At 36.8% G+C, this 20903-nt stretch overlaps 3 protein-coding genes across 3 annotated transcripts; 1 reads left to right on the top strand and 2 right to left on the bottom strand.

Moving 5' to 3' along the window:
* The first annotated feature begins 1674 nt into the window (after nucleotides 1-1674).
* LOC104239256 (uncharacterized) lies at nucleotides 1675-6080 on the top strand. Its single transcript, XM_009793839.2, has 4 exons — nucleotides 1675-1876; nucleotides 2316-3410; nucleotides 4336-4713; nucleotides 5597-6080. Coding segments are annotated over exons 2-4 (1419 nt in total). The 5' UTR covers nucleotides 1675-1876; nucleotides 2316-2371; the 3' UTR covers nucleotides 5599-6080.
* Nucleotides 6081-6497: 417 nt separating this feature from the next.
* On the bottom strand, nucleotides 6498-11029 carry LOC104239257 (protein Iojap, chloroplastic). Its single transcript, XM_009793841.2, has 5 exons — nucleotides 10647-11029; nucleotides 9459-9585; nucleotides 8012-8150; nucleotides 7795-7883; nucleotides 6498-6904 (listed from the first exon to the last, which is right to left on the bottom strand). Exons 1-5 carry the CDS (start codon nucleotides 10848-10850, stop codon nucleotides 6774-6776), a joined length of 690 nt encoding a protein of 229 aa, XP_009792143.1. The 5' UTR covers nucleotides 10851-11029; the 3' UTR covers nucleotides 6498-6773.
* Nucleotides 11030-11458: 429 nt separating this feature from the next.
* On the bottom strand, nucleotides 11459-14765 carry LOC104239258 (porphobilinogen deaminase, chloroplastic-like). The gene is made up of 5 exons (XM_009793842.2): nucleotides 14491-14765; nucleotides 13097-13502; nucleotides 12266-12472; nucleotides 11978-12155; nucleotides 11459-11842 (listed from the first exon to the last, which is right to left on the bottom strand). The coding sequence occupies exons 1-5, from the start codon at nucleotides 14682-14684 to the stop codon at nucleotides 11730-11732; spliced, it is 1098 nt and encodes a 365-aa protein (XP_009792144.1). The 5' UTR covers nucleotides 14685-14765; the 3' UTR covers nucleotides 11459-11729.
* Between the last annotated feature and the right edge of the window lie 6138 nt (nucleotides 14766-20903).

Genomic DNA, 20903 nt, shown 5'->3' with positions numbered 1-20903 from the left:
TTAATAGCGTCTCATAAGCAAGAGAGCCCCAGTTGAAGGAAGCGCAAAAGTGCATCATCGTCAACAATTTTCATTATTTGCTCCGACACATTCCTATTTTTCCTCTTGCCCATCAAAACCGACTCAACAAAATAGAGTGTTGCCAACTTCAAAGCATCATCATCACTGCCAGCAAATGATGAAGTTATACCATGTGGGCGACTAGAAATAAAACTATACAAATCAGCCAACTCAATTTTGTCCTTTCCAGGGAAATAGACTCTTAAAAGCCTATTCTCTTTCTCATTTAAACCTTTCATGTCAAGCGACGAATAAGACTTCAAACCAGTAATAATATGGAATGCATCACGAGTAAACTTAATATCGCGGTCAAATACCTTGAAGGTCATCGAATCAGGTTCATTACTAACAATTTCAGAAAGCAATACACAGTGCATAAGTTTACCCGAGAACTTCACACTTTGTAATCTGAAGAAGTTGCCAAAAATGCTTTCCCTCAATTTCTTCCATTGGCTATTTGACAGAAAACTTTTAATTGTTTCCTTATATTGAAAATCTCCTTTCCAATATACCAGAAAATTACGCCAATCGTCAAAATCAAACAAATGATCGCCTTCTATTATAACACTAGAAAAGAAGGAAAAACAAACAAAGATTAGGACTTAACTTAAAATTTCAAGTTTAAAAGTTAAACAAATACAATCCTTAACTTTAAATTTTAAGTGCAAACGTTAAAGAAATACAGTCCTTAACTTATACTTTCAAATTCCAAAGTTAAGGACACTTAGTCCTTAACTTCAAGTTTCATGTGCAAAAGTTAAGGACAATAAGTCCTTAACTTTAAATTGTAAATGCAAAGGTTAAGGAAATACAATCCTTAACTTATACTTTCAACATTCAAAGTTAAGGACACTTAGTCCTTAACTTCAAGTTTTATGTGCAAAAGTTAAGGACAATCAGTCCTTAACTTTAAATTGTAGTGCATAGGTTAAGGAAATACAGTCCTTAACATATACTTTCAACATCCAAAGTTAAGGACATTTTGTCCTTAACTTCAAGTTTCATGTGCAAAAGTTAAGGACAATCAGTCCTTAACTTTGAATTCCAACTACAAAATTTAATGTCGTTTCTTCCTTACATTTAATAAACACAGTTAACTGAAAATTCATAATCACAGTAAGCTTATGAATTTCTACAACTATTTTTATGAAATATACCTACATAATAAAATATATTGACTCAACCACAAACACATTTCAAATTTCACACACTAAAAATTTATTAAAAACAGAATCACACAAAATATACTATACTGAATCAACATATAATGCTAATTTTTGAAATTTCACACATACTTCACACGGCATTGAACCAACTTACAAATAAAGAAAAACGAAGATGACGAAGAAGATGAAGGACAGAAGATGACGGAGAAGATGAAGATGAAGATGACGGAAGATGACGGAGAAGATGAAGGAGCAGAAGTTTAACTGAGATTGCAATTTGAATACGAGGAAGATGAAGAAACACATAACTCTGAACGAATGAAATAAGGGTTCTCGTCGATTTTGGGATTATACAAGAAATAGAGAAAGGGTAATTGTGTCTTTTCCCCTTAGTAGTGGCTATTTTTTATAAGCATTTTAAATAGTGGATAAAAATTAAATACACCCTGTGGCTACTACACGCCATTTTCACTCAAATAAACGAGAATGGGCTGCAAATATGGACCCAATAATTTCATAGTTACCGGCGATCCACTGAACGCCCACTGTTCTCTCTCCGCTGCGAACTTGCTCTGCTTTTCTTCGCTTCCGGTCAACTGCTCTTCTTTTCCCTCTGTGTGAATTCGTTTGCAGTGCAGCGTCTGCCTCTGGTGCGTAAATAAAGCCTCAATTTTTCAATTTTGAAGCTCAATTTGTCTGCCTTATTATAATTGTCACATAATCTATTATTCTTTCTCTTTGATATTTCTTTTCTCAATTAATTTAAGTAGTCACAGACCAATATGGACATGCTAATTGCTTTAGTGAGGTATTATGGAGTAAATTAATTAGGCTGAATCTCTTTTAGACATGATAGAATCACTACATGGAATTTCCTTTTACTGGTTAAAAAAAAAATTGGTTGTTAGGAGCGTTTATGCCAGTGATATTATACAGAACCTTTAGTGTTGAGAATCCAAATTATTGAGTATTGGAATAAACGGGTCCAAGGTATTAAGGAGTCATATAGCCGACCACTGATGAGAGTTTGCTTGTTGTTTATATATATTTTATTTTCTGAATTGACTGTGTCTTCTGTTTGCTACTCAGTGAGTGTGGTCTCAATTTGAACAAACATCACTAAATCAGTGTCTCTAGAGGGTTCCATGGCAGGCAATGGCCTGCCAACTCTGGGTCGTGTGAAGCTCATTGATTTGATACCATTGGAAGGTCTTCCTTCCGATTCGTATAAATTATCAGTCTCAACTTTGTCACAGTCGTTGGCTCAATATTCAGCCGCTATTATCCAGCTATCCACAAGTGATGGAGCTCTTTTAAGGTGTAGTCTAGAGTCTGCCCGACTTTACTTCCAACACAAACCCTCGTATCCTGCCGCTGATGTTATTCATTCTGATGACTCTCGAGAATGGTGTAAGACTTCTGGCTACCGTGCAGATCCTCAACAATGGCAAGAAACTTATGATTTCAGGCCAGGGCTCACTCCTACAGAACCCAGCAGTGATATTGAATTTCCTCCTGCTGGTTTATCGGATGTATTCTCTCTGCTTGGAAGAGCAGCAAGAGATATATTGGATGCCATCAGCTTCTATTTAAATCTGCGCAGCTCTCCATTCACTGAAATACTTGACAGTGTTCCCCTCAGAAACCGAGAAATATCATCCTCTGTGTTATCCGTCTGTTGTCATGCCAGACCATCTTTTCAGGGTGCACAACACCATAGCCTGGCAACCCAAGAGGATGGTCAGTTAGCGATGTTCTCAGATCATGAACATCAGGTTGACAGAAGCCTTGTTACGGTTGTTAAGTCGGATAAGCCTGGTCTACATGTGAGAGATTTTCATGGTCACTGGGTTCTTGTGGATGGTGATCTTGGTCCCCAAGAGGCAATAGTTTATCCTGGCCTTGCTTTATATCAGGCAACTGCGGGCTATATCAGCCCTGCACTTCATCGCACAGATACCGGTAATCAACAGGGGAGCATATATGGGCGATGTTCTCTTGCTTTTAAACTTATGCCCAAGTCCATGACCAACCTCAATTGTTCAGAGATGCGGGCTGCTGGTCATGGGGTTGAAGCTCAATTCCAGCTTCCTGTACCAGTTGACGATTTTATGCAGAGATCAACTGATCAGTTGCTTAACAGGAGCAATTTCCCGACATTCAACTTTCCTACAGCCCAAGATGGTATGCCACCATTTTTTCCTGTTTTCATTATCAATATTGAAATGATAATCTAGACTTACTTCATGCTTTTTTTTTTTTTTCTTTCTTTAAATTTAGATATATTAGTAGACATGTTAAGGATAAGGTGAGCTAAAGTTGGTTTTCGTGGATGGTTTCTCCCTGATGTCTTCAGTTGGAGTGCCAGTTGACTGCTTGATTGGTAAAGAAGCTTATCCTAAGCATGAAACTTCCATGTTTTTCGAGAAGTGTCAGTCTAGTAATAGTTTCTAGTTGCTAGAGTTAGTTAGCGTGATTATGAGTCAATGCAGCTAATAAATCCGAGCAAAAGCATTTATTGTTACTTTTGAAGATTTATGTAGAACCAAATCACATTGCTGAAGGAAGCTGGTGTATAATAGTGTATCACGTATCATTGTGGTCAGTAATATGAAAATTTTCGTGACAAGCTTAGCCATAAAAACTTTTGAAAACTTTGAAGTAAAAGAAGGACCTAGTTTAAATTATTACTGGTATTATCTTAAGTATCTGGAAATGACTCGTCAAAGACGGTCAAAGCAGATAAAGCCAGCTTCCATCGGTTAGATTATGAATTAAAAGGTGCCAGATTCTGTCTGTTTGTTTGTTTGTATCACTTGCCAGAAGAAGGGGAAAATGGAAAAAGAATCAGTGTGAAGGAGTTGTCTAGAAGCTGAATCTACATACATTTTAATGTAAGGGGGCTGAAGAAGGAAAGCTTTTTTATTGTTACAACATCTTGGTTTGTTGTAATTTTGATGGTTTTAATTTCTTCTCTTAGTTGTCCTTAAGCAGTGTATTATTGCTTGCTGCATTTAGTTAACATTAAATTGAGTTCTCTTTTCTGCTAGTATTCCTTAGTAAGAAGCTTTTAACAACAGGTCCTTGGATCGATGAAATGCTGATACAGGATCTATGAAGCCCATGATGAGGAGGAAAAAGAGTAACTCAAGATCTAAACCTCTACCACCTTCAAAGAGGTTGAGATTGGAGGCACAAAGAGTTCTCAAAGAGAGAGTTCAAGATATAGCTGATAAAAAGGGCATCAAGCTGAGGTTCTGCACCTTAAAGGACTGTGAAAGTCACATCCAGTCACTTGATAGCCCTTGTACTAATATAAGGATGGAGATTGGATGGCCAGCAGGAGTTCCATTTGTTCACCCACATGATCTCCCAAATAAGGCTAAGATTGGATTTCTTGAAACATATGAACCTGGTTGGTCGGCAACTCATGATATGGAGATAAGTCTAATCGATCCCGGACAGCCAAGTCAGCACACTGCTAACTGTACTGCCACTCCCCTATTTAGCTTTACTTTTTTGCATCAGTATCTTTATTTAAGCAGTAAATGTTTCTTGTTTCTTTAGTTGCTTATGCATGAGAGATTGCATGTAAGATCACATCCTTTCCATCTTCTGCAATAGCCATGGTACTAGTAATACAATTTGAAGATGTGTTAGGTACTTCATATATTTTTGCTTTCCACTTCACGTAGATTTTAGCGACAGTTCAAAACAAAAAGAAAAAAGAGAGGATAAAAGAACTTTTTCAATGAGCATAAAATGCCTTCTGAAACAATATTTAGTCAATTCCAAGATACTTCCCCCCCCCCCCCCCACAAATTTGGAGAACATGAGGTAAAATAGATATATACTCCACAATAGAGCAAAAGAAAGGAAGAGGGGGGTGTTGAGTAAGCTTGTAGTATAAGCATAAATGGCGTTTTGAAACTATGTTTAAGTTAATCTAAACATACATTCTATTGTACCTCATGTTCTCCCCCCAAAAAAGCAAAGAAACAAAAACAGAGTAAAATAAAATTAAAAGATACTTCCTTTTCATAAGTTTGGAGAATGCTCGTTGGTTTTGTTTTTCTTTCTTTTTTTTTGTTGGGGGGGGGGGGGGGGCAGGGGACAGGAAAAGGAGATTAAAACGGGAATTACAATTGTCTAGTTGGAGAGTGGAATAAATTGAGTTTCTTCGAACACGAACCAATTCTTGGTGTAGGTTTTCAAAATTATTAGTTCTTTCTCGTTTTGTACATTCTACATCATTCTTTTTCTAGCCAGACCGTTTTTGTTTATCTACTAGTGCACTCTAGAAATTCACACCCTCCCCGTTCTTTTCTTTTTGACTCTTGTATCTACTGAAGTAAAAAATTGTTTTGCAGGAATTCACATTCTTATCAAATGCTGCCTGTGATGAGTACTTGGATTCTTTGGACCCGTATTTGGCTGCTTTAGTTATGGTTGTCTCGCGCAGATCTTGCTAATTTCTATGCAAATTTTCAATTAAGATGTGAAGTGACAATGAGCTGTGTCGTTGGTTATCCTTATCACTGTAAAAAAAAAAAAGGTAGCCTGGTGTATGAAGCATCCGGCATTCACGTAGGGTCCACGGAAGGGCCACACCCCAAGGGGTATGATGTAGGCGGTCTACCTTGATGCAAGAATCAGTGGGTGATTCCACAGCTTAAATTGGTGACCTATAGGTCATACGCTTCAATGCTCCCCTTCCTTATCACTGTCCCTGTAAATATTAGTTTGTAAAATTTTGATGGAATTTTAGTTAAATTCCCACTTCATCGATAATTTTGCCAGCTCTTGTACCCAGTAGTTTAGAGCATTCTATGTTGACCAAAGAGTTTGAATTTATGTAGTAATTGTATCTTAGCAGCCAGGTTTACGTTCGTTTTCAACTCCTATGTTGATGTTAGATTCAAACTCAGTGACCGAATGTACCAGCAAAGAACCAGACCATTATGTTCATGTTACGAGCAGCATTGCCTTTTTCTTTAATCGCCTTCCTTGCCAAGTCTCTATCCTCTTCCATGGCTTGTTGAATGCAACTTCACTCCCAGGCCCCAGTGATTTCTCTCCTATAAAATTATTGACAGGTTTCATCTACCGAAGCGAACTGTAAAATGGTGAACCTACTGGAGAGTTGGAACTGCATAGCACAGGCTCTCCTTTCCTCAAGTGCAATGCAAGTGTGTCTAAATGCTACTAATACACATGTTGAAAAATAAAGGAGGAAAGAGAGACGCCAGGTTCTGTTGTAGGATGAGACAATGAGCCCGAACTTTGACACCCAATTTAATTCAGAAAAAAAAATGCAAGTAAGCTCTTTCTTCACTAGATATTTCTAGAGCAAAGGCAAGTATAAAACTGTGTTCTACAAAAGCAATTACATTGTTCCTGATAAAAAATAGTTCAACGGGTGGACCAGCAGAATGACCCCCACAACATGTATTCGTGTCAGTTTTCACTTTTCAGGGGAACACTGCTACTCCCTCTTAATTTGCTAACAATTTCTATCGATCACCATGAGGCCAAAATCTTTGGACTTTAATAACCTTTAGATCCCCGCAATCTTTGGTTCTCAAATGGTAGTTCGATAGGCGCTGCATTGCCATAGAATTCTTCCAGGTTGTAGTACTCACGCTGCTGAGGAAGAAATATATGAACAACAACATCACCTGTAATTAAGAGAGACATGAAGTGACATATCAGCAACAATAATACTTTTCAAGGCATACTACATGGTTACTGCAAGTGTCAAATAGTAGCACTGTGATTACGTCATAAATATAAGCAGTTTTCATTGTCTGTTGTTGCTAGCATTTCTTTTTACAGCCTCCTCTCTGGAAAAAGGATCAAAATACTGTAAGGATAACACTAACGCCAAGCGGAAATGATAAAGCCTGATCTCTATATAGACTTCAAACACAATTTTAATTTAGTGAAAATACATTGAGCTAGCAGGGATATCAAAGGACACAATATATAGCATCGCCTTCTCAAAACAAAACACTCAAACTCCAGTTTTTAGAGTTTTGGAGATAATATGTTCTATGGTCCTGACTATAACAGGTTTGGCCCTCGGGATAGCTAGCCCAAATTGAAACCAGAAGTTCACCTTATACGCGAAACTGAGTTTTGATAAGCACTACCCCTATGCAGCATGACAAGATTCAAACTCCTCCTCTCTTATATGAGACAGAGATCTCCGTGTTTTGAACCTTTAAATACCTTTTCCCACTCCCCCCTTAGTAATACTGAATTGTTTGCAAGCTCATTTAACCTTGTGACAGTTCAAGCACTATATTTGAGTAAATTATGTCGGACAATTTGAAGCAATAGTCATAGTAAATAGTTGCAGGAGTGGGTTAGTCAACAAATGAGTTACTGCCTGCTAGTCCTAATGTGCAGAACAATATTGTCTCATAACTGTACTTGTTTAGGTATGAAATGAAAAATAGTGGTGGGTGAAGAATGAGACAACAGCTGAATCAAATTCAGTACTGAAATTCTTCAGCTGTGATACAGATTAATGGTAGGATCATTAAAGTGCCATAAAACTACTTACCAAAGTCTAGCAGCGTCCACGAGTTGGGTTTGAAATCTCCAGATGCAACTCTTCCATATTGTACCTCAGCCATATCTCTTATTCTGGTCCTTTATGACAAATTTGGATAAAATTCAGAAATGCAAAATGCCATCCTCTCTTTTTATTTACTCATTTGTGGTTATTTTATGCTGCTGGTTAATGTCAAATAAAAAACACTCAAGATATGATATCATACCCAATGGCATCAATCTGTGGGCGAGAGAATGCAGTAGCAATAATGAAAAACCGAGTCCAATATACTAGAGGCTTGACAAAGAGAACCTTTATATCTCCAGCCTTCACATCACTTGCAACTTTAGCCACAGCCACTGCAACTGCACAGAGGGAATAGCACTGTTATCAAAGTCGGTGTAAAGTTAATCATCACATACATTCACAGATTCTAAGTCCACTGGTGTTCTTTAGTCATTGATACATGTTCTTGTTAAGCAGGAGAGCAATAAGTCACTAATGAAGCGAAAAGAAAAGGAAAAAAACAGCAGGAAATGCCAGAGTGGATATGTTGTTGTTCCATACACGAATCTCCATAAAACAATAAAGGAATACAAAGCAAGACAGCTATAAGGATCCTAAAGAAATGTAGATCGCAAGAATACGGGGCCAAAAGCAGCAATATGTGTAACACCTAGCAGTAGAAAGAATAAGGATGTGCTGTAGTTTCTCGTGCAAAGATCACTTCAATGATCATTATGAATTTCAGTTAGGGCATGGCGAAGAGGGGGAAAGCTTGGTTTATCACACATCTAAAAATAAGATCCATCTCTTTTCCTTTCTTTATTCTCACCTTTCTCTCATTTTTTCTTCTCAAAGCACCATATTGTTACCAATTAAGAGTAGTAAAACTTGGTTTCTTTTTCTTTATGATTATGTCTTGTATAATTTTATGTTATGATGATGAGATTCAATAGTTTAGGCACCACCAATCTACATCGAAATTAAGCAACATTAGCAGTAAACTTCACTAAAATAAGTCAAACTTATACTAAGCAAAAAGCTGTGAACCAAATTGCAATTAAATATACTACCTTAAGGATTAGTCTATAATAAAACGTGGGATTATACTAGAGAGATCTAACGAAAATAATACTATCTGAAAAACCTTCTGGCAATATTACTTTTAGATAGAAGAGGCAACGGAAGTCCATGAACATTTTAATACATGAGCTCCTACACATAAAGATATGGAAGATGTTCGTGACAATTTTCAGTAAAATTTTGGAGGAACAACAAATGCGACACATATGTGATTGATCAGGCAAGTAAAATGAATGGTTTGTAAACTAGAGGGGGCTCTCAAGTCTATTATTCACTATAGGGAGCTACAATGTAAGTTCAGAAATCATAGGGGGAGATAGAGTTTTTGCCAAAGAAGATAATAAATTAATAAAAACACGAAAAGGAATATGAGTTATGAAATTAAAGTTTGTCAGCACATTCTTCAATATTCTCAAAACAAGACGCAGCAACAAGATAAAATCAATCGATGTTCCTCATATAAAGCTATAGCCTAAGAGATTCAGGCTGCTTCAGCAACATGAAAAGTAAAACTATTGAGGTTCAAGCTGCTTTGGCAACACGGAAAGTTATCATTTTTATCACTCCAACAATTCAAAGCAACATACAGGATAGGCTTTCAGCATCATCATCAACCTCCTCAGTTGCAGGTTTTTGGTCATTTCTTCTGTAGACCACTTTCCCATGTTTCTTTAGGAGATCATCAAACATGTCATCTGTATCTTCGCTTACATCCTGTACCAAATGTATTCATGTTAAGTGCAGCGTCAAGCGGAAACATTAGCAAACATTCATATTGAAACACAGAGTTACCAGAAGAAAACACTTGTAGCAAGCCTCAAGAACAGACTTATGAACTGAAAAGGGCAGCACAATGCACAAAACATCCCACATTGACATTGACACAAGGTCCTGGGGAAGGGTGTATGCATGCACCCTACCCTGACACAAGCGTTAATGGCTGATTCCACGGCTCGAACTCGTGACATATAGGTCACACGGGGACAACTTTACTGTTACTCCGAGGCTCTCCATCAAATCTATTGATGGAGATGCGGGGGGTCGAACCCCGTGCCTCTCGCATTCAAATCTATTGGTAGTTGTTCAGTTTCCATAACAACTTTTGTCTTCTTCCAAAAAGTTACAGATTAATTGTATCTTTTTACGCAGTAAACTCACTTTTATAAGGACTTTCTGTCATATAATACAACTATGCCCTAGGGCCAAATAAGGGCAAGGACTACAGATTTTCTAAAGTCAATATCACTGGAAGGGGCAGTGAAGTCTGATTTTAGGAACTAGACTACAATCTGAATTTCTCAAACAGTGAAATACGGTAAATCCTTTCCTGTTTCTTTTTGGAAAGGCAGGGTCCAAACTAAAGAACCTTGGAAGTTGCAAACTCAAGCTTATCCTTTGACTCAGCTGGCAAATCCAACAATTGAGAACAAGGATTAAAAAAATGGAGATTGCTAATTAACAGGTCCTGTGTAAATTCAGATATTTTTGTGTTAATTTACAATAATATGTACCAAAACCCCAAAAACGGATAATTGCTCTACAAAATGCAACAACCACGACTTCAGTAAAAACTACAACAACAATAACTAAGGGTCAGTACCCAATAAATTGGGTCGGCTATATGAATCCTTCATTTAAATTATCTCATGCCAACATATACAAATACAACAAAAAAAGAAGAAAAGCTCTGGTTGCGTTAGAAAAGTGCAAATAGTGGAGTAGCTTCACATAGAACAAGAAAGGGGAAATTTTGAAGCTTTAGGCTTAGGGAATACCGAGCCAATAGCCATCCTAGAAAATTCAGCAGAGCTACTTCTGCCCAAGTTGTAATCTTTAGAAGAAAATGCGACAGAATTCAGCGTTAAAGAATGAAGCTTTCTGGGGTTGGCAGCAAACTTAGCTTCCGTACGACCGCCGGAGACCAAAATTCCGGTGGAAGGAGTGCAGGGAAGAGGGTGAATGCAGGAGTGTAGTTCCATTATCAATATCTGAGGTTCGTTATTGCAACATTAATTAAAAGATGAGAAATGGGAAGAGTGTTGCTTGTACCAAATAATAATCTATCTATCTCATCCCATATCTCTTCTCTGTTTAATATCTTCGCCCCATTTTCGTCCTATTCTGGATAAGATTTTTGGACATAATATCTTTTTTTTTTAGTTAAGGGAGGACTGTTTTATAGTTTATGTAATACACTTCACTTTTTATTATATTTCAAATATAATATACTAAAGTAGTTCTTTTTTTTTTTGAAACTATGTAGCTTAGCATTCTAATTTTGTTCTTAAGGATATGACTGATCCAGAGTTACTTGTGGTAGCTATGTTTTCTTTGCATCTCTTGGCACCATTGTTCGATCACAGAAAACTGTTCGTTGTAATCATATACTAGTAAGTATCAGTTAACCAAGAAAAAATTGTTCACATGATCAGTTTTCAATGAGTGATTTGGATTCACGGTGGCATGATGAAGAAGCCAATTTAGATAAAATCAGTGTTTCAGAGCTTATAAAATTATATTACACTAGTAATTTCTATTTTCTTTCAAGCTGGATCTTCTTTACTTTGTTTAAAGCAGTTGCATAAAGTGATTAACAATCCATATTACTCAGAATCTGTCAGTAGAAATTTTCATACAACTCTGCAACCTTGAAGGATAACAACTTCAAACTGACGTGGAAATGCTACACTAATATACAAAGAATTCAAATGCTACCCTAATATACAAAGTACTCAAATTCTATTGCCGTTATTACAGTTACAAGGATAAGTGAACTCATAATCCTATCCTAGGGGTGAAATATCATTTTCCAATCTCTCTCCCTGTTATTAGACATCTCTGAGGCGGATAAGCTTTACTCAGTTTCCAAAAAATCCTGGACCTGCTTCTGCGAGTAGTTCTTTGCCTGCATCTTCGCCCATTCGTATCATGTCTTCAAACGTATATGGGCCTTTTCTAGAGGTTTCAATAACTGAAATTGAGGGACATAAAAAGATTATACAACAAATAATTATAGAAAGGAATAGGTAACCAGGAAAGAGACATTCCCAGCATTCACACCCACTGTCACTTTACTTAGGATTCGGTCAATAACAATTTTGTTTACCTCGAGTTCCATCTGGAGAGGCAACCAATCCTTTGAAAATACAATCTCCATCTTCACCTCGACAGGCATACCCAGCAATTGGGGTTCGACAAGATCCATCCAAAGTCTTCAAAAATGCTCTCTCACAAGCCACTGCTAATCTGGTTTCCTCATGATTCAATGAGGCAATGTAATTGGCCTGTAATTGCATCCATTAACTAACAACACAACAAAGTCCTCAAAAGAGGAGAAATGAACAACTGGGGAAGCAGGGGAAATCTGTATAGTAGCAGAGAAGGGTGCTAATACCATTGTCTCGTCGTCAGTTCTGCAGGCAATACCAATGGCTCCTTGAGCAACAGCCGGTAGCATATCTTCTATAGGGAGAATGGAAGTTACATTTTCTGTCATATTCATACGTTTTAGACCTGCCAATGCCAATAATGTTGCTTGAACTACCCCCTCATTCAGTTTCCTTAACCTTGTCTGAACATTGCCTCTGAAATTCTCCAGCACCTACGGGCAAAATACACATAAAATTATTGGCCTTGCTTCTCCAACTAATAAAAGCAAAGAGTAAAGCTTATAAGATCAGCAGAACTAACCAAAATAAGGCAATACAGGCTAGAAGTAAACAGAACAAAATTTCACCACAAAATTTTGGTTCATCTAAATGAGATTAAGATATAGAAAGTTTTGGGCTTCACATTTGCCTTCTCAAGGAAACAATTAGTACTCACGGAACATACCCCCATATTAGGTTAACTATCAGAACAAGCAACACAACACTCCTGAATTTATTTTCACATATTCTTTTTATAACATATTCCCAATTTATTTGACTATATCAAATTTCTTCGATTACTTTGGCCCAGTTTGATCATGCTCTTAATTGTTGCAAATAATCTTCTACTAAATGCATGCAATAACCTATTTAATTTTCTCGTTTTAACTTTCAAAGAAGGCATATGCATCAACACAATCTAGATGGAGTATAACAACGACCGGCATAAAGTATGATTGCGACTTGATAGGAAATTTGACAGTTTTTCTTAGTTCACTTTTTTCTTCTGATATCAACACATACTGAGAAGCTGGTATGTCATCTTCAGAGACTGATGTGATATGAAATAGACTTACATTGAGTGAGGGATACCGGTGGAGAATCTGTGACTTCCTCCTCAGCGAAGCAGTACCAATTGTGCTTCCTGATGGAAGCTGGGCCAGAGAACCTGCAGTTAAAGAAATGAATACATCCCTCACATCTTCACGTGGAAGGTTGCACGGTAAAATTGTCTTCTCTGGCAGATATGTGGGCACATCTTTCATTGAGTGGACAGCAATATCAATTTCCCCATTGATGAGAGCTTCATCTATTTCTTTTGTGAACAACCCTTTTCCGCCAATGTCTGCAAGAGGCTGACTTAATATCTTATCACCTGTCGTCTTTATTATTACAATTTGAATGGCTCCCTCTTCAGCAAGGTCAGGATATGAGGCTATTAGCTTCTCACGAGTCTCATAAGCTTGGGCAAGAGCTAGGGGGCTGTCCTACACAAGTACGTACATAATCCATAAGAGAAGAGTTTTAGCAAAAACACATCAGAGATATAGCAGTCCATTTTTATCCTCCTACCTCCCAGACACACACAGAAAGCAGGGAAAAGAACAAAGTGTTAATCCGATGCAATGTTGAGACTTAAACAGTGCTCTTCAGCTCTTAAACATTCCGTAGCTGTTTTCACATATGTTCAGGGATCAAGTAGAGAAGCACAAGAGATTTTAGTCCATCAGACAAAAAAACAGAATGCCAAAAGGGTAGGGTTTACTAGCATTAATCAAATTCTAATAGGCATACACAAAGAGGATTGTATTTTTGTTTTACCCAAAATTTCTTATCCCCTTAAAAAGCCTACATTCTGACTAACACTAGCAGACATCATAACTAAATACAACACATTCGTACACATTCGTAACAAAGGCATAAGAGGATGTAGAGGGTAAGATATGGTTTCATACAAACCCAATAACTTTGGCTCATACTCTGTATATATGTAAAACATTCACTAAGTACGTACAAATTATTGATTTCGAACCCTGTAAATCAAATGAGTTGTGGTAGAATCACAATCTCAAACCCATTAAGTTTAGATCTTGGATCCGCCTTTGGGCATAAACATGGGTATTAAGCCATTAACAGATTAGAAAAAAAACTAGTCTGAAATATTCCTAACTATCACCAATGCATTACAGGGATGCGAACATCAGTAGGATTATGTTGAAGGAAACTAAATCCAGATTTCCTTCCACGAATGCAGTCATTGGCAAAGCCGCTCCCTACATTTTCAGTTCTGATTGCTAAATGTGCTGAGACTATTGAACTAACTGATAGTTGATTGGTAAAACCCGCAAGCTTTTTCAAAATTTTCAGTTGAAACTTGAAAGACTACAACGTTAAGCTCAGCTGGGCATTCTGGTACAGATAGAAAAACATAGGGTCTGAAAAGTGAAATTGGGTAAAGAATAGACAGTACCTTCCTCTAGTACCAACTCTGATGACAGCAACCTTAGTTTGAGCTTGCTGCTCTACAGCAATGGAAGCCCTTGTGACGTGGACCCTTGAGCGTTGAGCCAACACTGCAGATTTGACGCAAGGCGAAGAAAACCCAATTGGTAAAAGAGAAGCAGAGCTCAAGTTTGAAGCGTTGAGAGTAGCAAACTTCTCCATTGGAAGGAAATCAGGAATTGAGAGAAAACGAGGTTGTGTTGTTGTTGCTACTTATCCTCAACAGAACATCCAGCTAAGTCGTCAGCTGTTTAAAAAAAAATCTTAAAAAGCGGCTAAATGGACCCTACTTACCGTCTGTTTCTCCACTTAGCTGCTACCACGTCATTTTCTCACCTTCCACCTCAACCAAATCCACCATCACCTTTTTTAACCCAAAAAATGAAAAGAAATGTAGAAAAGAAAGCAAATGGTGAAGGAAATCAAAATTTGAAATTTGAGCAACGCTGTTTTCAGCAAAGAAATGCAAATAAGGTGGACTCTTTTATCATCAAAACTAATTTTAAGAAAAAAGAGGTTATTTGGCCTACCAAATTTATTATTCGCTTATGCTAGAGAATTATTTGGTAGTAATGTGATAGTATTTAAAGGTTAAAAAAACATTTTATATGATGAATTAAATATATTATAGTTATAGAATAATATTGTCATTGGACTATTCCCGACATGAATCTCCTAGATAGTTTTCCGCGACGATGAATCTCCTAGATAGTTTTTTTGAGGAATTTAAGTCAAAAGAAAAAGGACAAAAAGATTTTCTTTGTTTTGTAGGTAGTGTAGTAATTACCCTTTGATTTTTCTTTGTGCTGCGGTTCTTTTCCAAGGATTTTCTTTGAACCGGGTGTAGTTAGTTTTATTTTTTTTAGGAGTAGGAGCTATTGTGTTGTGATTGAAATTGAAGTAATATCTTACTTTGTTATACCTTGAGAATAGTGAGTGCTTTAGTTGTGATGCTTAGGCTTAGTTTTTGACTCTTGTATAAGTACCTTAAATTGTATGATCTTAACTTTGCTTAACTACTTTGACTAGAGTGTCTTGATGAGTCCAATCCTGATTGAGTTATGTGCCATGTGTGTGTGAGGTTTTTGTGTTATTCTGTGTATTGCATTTGATGTCAAGAACTTGCCCCGTGTGTTTGCAAAGCGAAATAGTAGTTAGTCTTGTATGTGATATAGGCATTTCTTTGTTGAGCCAAATATATATATATATATATATATTACCCGCCTAATTGTTATGTATAGTAGTTAACCATTTGAGCCTGTAATCCTATTTCGTTGGCAACCACATTACAAGACTTATCCATTTGTTTGAATTAACCATTTATTTGAACATTTTCACCTCTTATGAGCACTTGAATTGTAATAAACTTTGTAAAAGTTAAAGTGTGGAGTGGTTGGTTTGGCTTTTGAATAGAACTAGTGAAATAAGGAGAAAGGTGCATCGTTTTGAAAAAGTAAGAGCCACTTGAAACGAAAAAATAGTTGAATTATTGTGAAAAATATTCTTTGATAGTGGTGACTCTTGATGTAATTGTGCTTAAAGAAGTATGGAGTTAATATACATTGATGTGAAGGTAGAGTTATAGTTTGGCATAGGTGTGAGATTTTAAATGTTAAAGTGTATGTATTGTTGATACCCAATTTTGCTTTCGTATTTTTAAAATAAGTATATATACTTTAAAAAGGTCATTTTGCATCATTACTTAATTTACAAGAATTATACAAGTAGTTTCTACAATTTTCCATAATTTTTAGAGATTATTGATTTCTTTACATTTAAATTGCTTGATTATTTATTAATTACCCTTTCAAATTAATTTGTGATGATTAATCATCCAAAATTATTATTTGCATCGACATATATGTTTTATAATATTTTACTTTGTTTTATATAATTATATTTGTATTTTTAAGCGATTTTACATAATTTTACAATAATAGCCTATATTCTATACATAATTATATTTATTATATTATTTATACTAAAATAGCATTTTTATAATTTTATTATTTGTTAATTACTTTCTACAAATTGTTTGGATAAATTTTCGTGTATTTAAATTATGGCCCAGCTTTATATGAATTTCAAACCAAAAGCAGGCCCAAAACATTTGGCCTACTTCATTTTTACCTTCAGGAGCCCAACCAGACGACCCCTTTTCTATACCCGGTCGGTACCCGTTTATGACCCGCCCCATCTCTATTCTAATATTGGCCGTTGATCTCAAATAATCAACGACCCATAAGCAATCTCTCTCTTTAATTAACCAAACCCACCCGGAAACCCTACCATTTCTCAAAGACCGTCGCCCTCAAACGCTCTCCTCTTCTCTCATACCAAACCCTAGATGCCTCACTCAAATCCCATTCCCAATCCAATATTACATGGAAATCGTCCATGATTCCTTTCCTTTCTTGCGCACACGGAGATGCTTACCATCTTTTAAACGTTACAAGTATTTGGTACTTGATTATTTATGGAAGCTGAGTCGTTGGTGTTCGTTCAACTCTGATTCTGTACTATCTTCATGTTTCTGACTTGATACACTCACTACCAGCCCTATGGGTTTGATTCAGTGAGATTTTTACTATTTTTATTCTTAGTTTTAAACTAGGGTTTGCCGGATTCCTCTTAAATTGATTCTAATTGACTTTGCATGTTATTCTTTCCTTGTTGTGTTTAATCGATTGCTTTTCCTTATTTGGGTACTTACTTTTGCTACTATATAAATCCCTCCCCAATTTTCCCTTTGGATAGACTTTTAATCACTCTAAGAACTATCACCTCGCTCTTACTTATTTGATACTATCTTGAAATTGAGTTCTTGGCCGGCTAAAAGCCAAGACCACCATATTTTGTTGATCTTCCTCCAGTGCAAACACTGCTCGGGGTCCGTTTCGAGGCTCTTGTGAACTCTGAAGCACTGGGGGTTTGGGGTTTTTCATCACTCACTTGCAATTTCTACTATTCCTGAGATTTTGAGTTTCTCGTTCTTTATTCGCTTGTTTGCAACTGGTTAGTGCCCTGTACCCTCGTATGTCTACTCCAATTGTTTATGTTTATGCTATTTGCACTAGTGTTATTCGAATTTCTTTGAGTTAATTTCGATATTATGCCACTTCGTATACAATTTTGCTTATTCTAGCACCACTGAGTAGTTCCACTAGCTTCAATTCTATGCAAGTTTTGATGTTAACTCTTCATGATGACTGCCTTACTTTGATTTTCTGTGCCAAAACTCTTTTGGAGACTATGTTCTTGCTCAAATTGTTCTCTTCATGTTGAATCCTTTATGTATAATTTGCTATTTCTCTGCAAGTTTTGTGACAATATTGTCTAAGTGCTTAGATTAATATGTCAACCTTAGTGGATGCTCATTATAAGTGTCCAATCTGATTAATTGCTTATCTTCATGTTTAAGTGTAAACTGGTTACTTAAGGTTTGTTACTTATCATGACTTAGATCCTCTTAGGGGACTGATGCATGCCTAGTATTTATTCGAATATATGCTAAGACTTTTATATACAACCTGCTACTTCCATGAAGTCACCCTGTGATTATATGAATTCTATATGCCAATACTGTTACCATTCCTACGCAGACTTGTTTCTTTACTTTGATGTTGTGTGCTCACTAATGGTTCAAGGCTCGTAGGGTGAAATCCAACAAATGTCTAGTCTATTTCTCCTTATATCGACTAAAAGAAGTCTCATCCTTCTTCATATGATGTCTCCTTGCCTTATTTATCTGAAAGTTAGTCTCTTCTCATGAATGCTTACCTGTTAGATATAAAACCTTTATGTGGTGATTGGTATTTACCTGAACGTTTCACATGTTAAGCTCTGCAAGTTAGTTGTTTCTCATTAGGCTCTCATGCTAAGGCTATATCCCACTTGTTCTTGTCTATGGCAGTACTAGGTTTTCATATTCAAACCCCTGCCTGAAACTCTCTCTAAGATAGTTCTGGACCAAGCCTGTTGTGAAACTTTGTTTGAAATAATTTTGTTGCTCTTAAACTCTATTTTTGGTGATAAGCATGAACTTGCCTCATATGTGTCTCATACGTTTCCCAATTTAAACATGATATTGCCTATATATGCTGATTATAAATGGTTGTTAGTTACAGTTTAAGAGTAGTTCTGTTACATGTATGGCTGAATTTAGCATCCCTTAGATTAATCATCAGAATAATTTAGGCCTGCTATGTTGGGCCTGCCTTTGATCTTGAGGGTTCGAAGTATACTATCTTCTATTGGAGTTTGGCCTACTGTCCGCATGAAGTCCTAAGCCTATTTGAAGGTCTAGATGTATTGTTGGGTTATCCTATAGTTGTATTTGGGCCTGTAATTATTTAAAGTGGTCTGTAATAGTTTGTAAAACTAAATGATGGGGAAACTAGTGGAAAAGGGAAACAGGTATGCTCTATTCTTGCATAAAAGGGTAGAGAACATGTCTATAGTGTCTATGTGCTCTATTTGTTGTTTTTGTTTAGCGTGCTTTATTTCTGCACACATAGTAAACTATGTCTATAGGAATCACGCACACACTTCACTTAACTTATCAAAACATGTTAGTTCAAGCATTTGCTATACCAGTTTCCATGTCTACTATTGTGCACACTTAGACAACATGCCTATAGGATGCAATAACACATGCTTCACTAATCTAGATACCATGTTTATAGGACTTCAAATAATCAATTGGTCAAATTGCTTCGATTACTTTAGTACACTGCCCATCTAGATATCATGGCTATGTGATTCTAATATTTTAATCTACTATTTCTGTGGCTTTCGTTACACTGCCCCGCTTAGATGACATGTCTATAGGAATAAAATGTTATAAAATCAACTTAATTGTCAATTGTTAGAAATCCTGCCTATAGGATGTTGTTACGCGCATAAGAACTATTTAAGAGATCAACGTTGTCAGTACTAGACTCTCAAAGTTGTCTCACTGCCTAATCATGCAATTATTAGAAACCATGCCTATAGGAGATTAATGTCTGCCTAAGGTGCACACTTATAAAATCAGCATTAGTAATCTAGTAACTCGTATCGCTTTATTACCTCACCAATAATTAGAAATTATTCCTATAGGACTTGCGATGTTTTAACCTACCTACATGCTGCTTATACAAAGCTGGAATTCAGAATCACATAGAAAACATGCCTATAGGACTTTAAATTTTGATTCTAAAATTACGTCCTACCTGAACTGCCCTCGTGCATTTGTTGTTATATGTGGAGGCTAACTTGGGCCTTTAATTGTCTTTACGTGAAGTCCTATTTGTTTTGAATATCGCTTAGTTTTGTCATTTTTGAGCAACCTAAATTGAGTCCAGAACCACCCAAATAGAGGTCTAAAGCCTCCTGGACCATAGGCATGGGACGGGTACCGCACACATGGGATACGACTTAGAATTGAATTTGAATGCTTTTAGGTAAACAACTTCAACATAGTAATCGGGTAGCAGGAGATGATAGTTGCCACGCCCCCTTTTCCCCCTTTTTGATGGGGAAGTCCGGGTTTCGACATTCATGGGGGAAATAACTCGTTTCCTTTTAAGAATTGGGTATTTGAAGAGTCGCCACCTAATGGATTACGGTGCATTAGGGCACCTTGAGCAACTAACTCATGGACTAGTTTGCATTACCAGAGATTTAGGGTAAGGACTCGAAATAACCTTGAGGGGAAGGTGTTAGTCACCCCTTGCAGTCCACAACAGTGGGTCCCGACCGAATTTAAACTATGTGAATTAGTCATTTTAACAAATAACAAGTTTTAACACGTATTTGCAAGTAAAGACATGTTTTGACATTCTAAGCACATGTATGATTCAAGTAATGAAACAAGGGAAAAGGTTTGAACAAGTTGCACATATATAAAGAAAGTAAATTCATTTAAACAGCCAGAGTTGGGAAAGAGGGGTCCTGGGTTGGTTAGCCTACATGATCATACCCACACAATTCCGGTAAACACTCCTTAACAAGGGGATACATGTGACATTAGCGCGTAGTCATCATATTCCTTGCTACCCAATTCCCTCCCCTTGGTCATAGCCTAAAGCGTTCTAGCAACCTTGAAAGATACCCTGTGCATGCACTACCCGCCCCTTCCTCGTGGCCCTGGAGGTATTTAGGACCTCTAATTTAGGTAGTTCCAGACCATCCTAAGGTTTTTAAAGGATAAAAGTCTAGGCGTCAATCAAAAACAATTAGGACTGCATTTAAACAAGGAACAATTAGAGGCTCACATTTACCTCTACAAACATAACAAGTAAGTGCACGTCTCAAATAACAGTTTCGAGTATTTAAGAGAAAACCTTAGAACATGATATCTAGGTGAGCAGAGATTATGCAGTATCGAATTAGGAACAA

Source organism: Nicotiana sylvestris, chromosome 11 (assembly GCF_000393655.2).
Source record: "Nicotiana sylvestris chromosome 11, ASM39365v2, whole genome shotgun sequence".
NCBI classification, from domain to species: Eukaryota; Viridiplantae; Streptophyta; class Magnoliopsida; order Solanales; family Solanaceae; genus Nicotiana; species Nicotiana sylvestris.
The sequence above is the reverse complement of the archived record's forward strand: the minus strand, read 5'-3'. Positions and strand labels throughout refer to the sequence as shown.

Coding starts and splice junctions, on each gene's coding strand:
- LOC104239256 (XM_009793839.2), top strand. CDS start 2,372: ATGGCAGGCAATGGCCTGCCAACTCTGGGTCGTGTGAAGCTCATTGAT. Junction 3,411..4,335: donor CTTTCCTACAGCCCAAGATG/GTATGCCACCAT, acceptor ATGCTGATACAG/GATCTATGAAGCCCATGATG.
- LOC104239257 (XM_009793841.2), bottom strand. CDS start 10,850: ATGGAACTACACTCCTGCATTCACCCTCTTCCCTGCACTCCTTCCACC. Junction 8,151..9,458: donor TGATGCTGAAAGCCTATCCT/GTATGTTGCTTT, acceptor CCCTCTGTGCAG/TTGCAGTGGCTGTGGCTAAA. Junction 7,884..8,011: donor CCACAGATTGATGCCATTGG/GTATGATATCAT, acceptor TTTGTCATAAAG/GACCAGAATAAGAGATATGG.
- LOC104239258 (XM_009793842.2), bottom strand. CDS start 14,684: ATGGAGAAGTTTGCTACTCTCAACGCTTCAAACTTGAGCTCTGCTTCT. Junction 12,473..13,096: donor ACCGGTATCCCTCACTCAAT/GTAAGTCTATTT, acceptor TTTTGCCCGTAG/GTGCTGGAGAATTTCAGAGG. Junction 11,843..11,977: donor CTCTCCAGATGGAACTCGAG/GTAAACAAAATT, acceptor CCTCAATTTCAG/TTATTGAAACCTCTAGAAAA.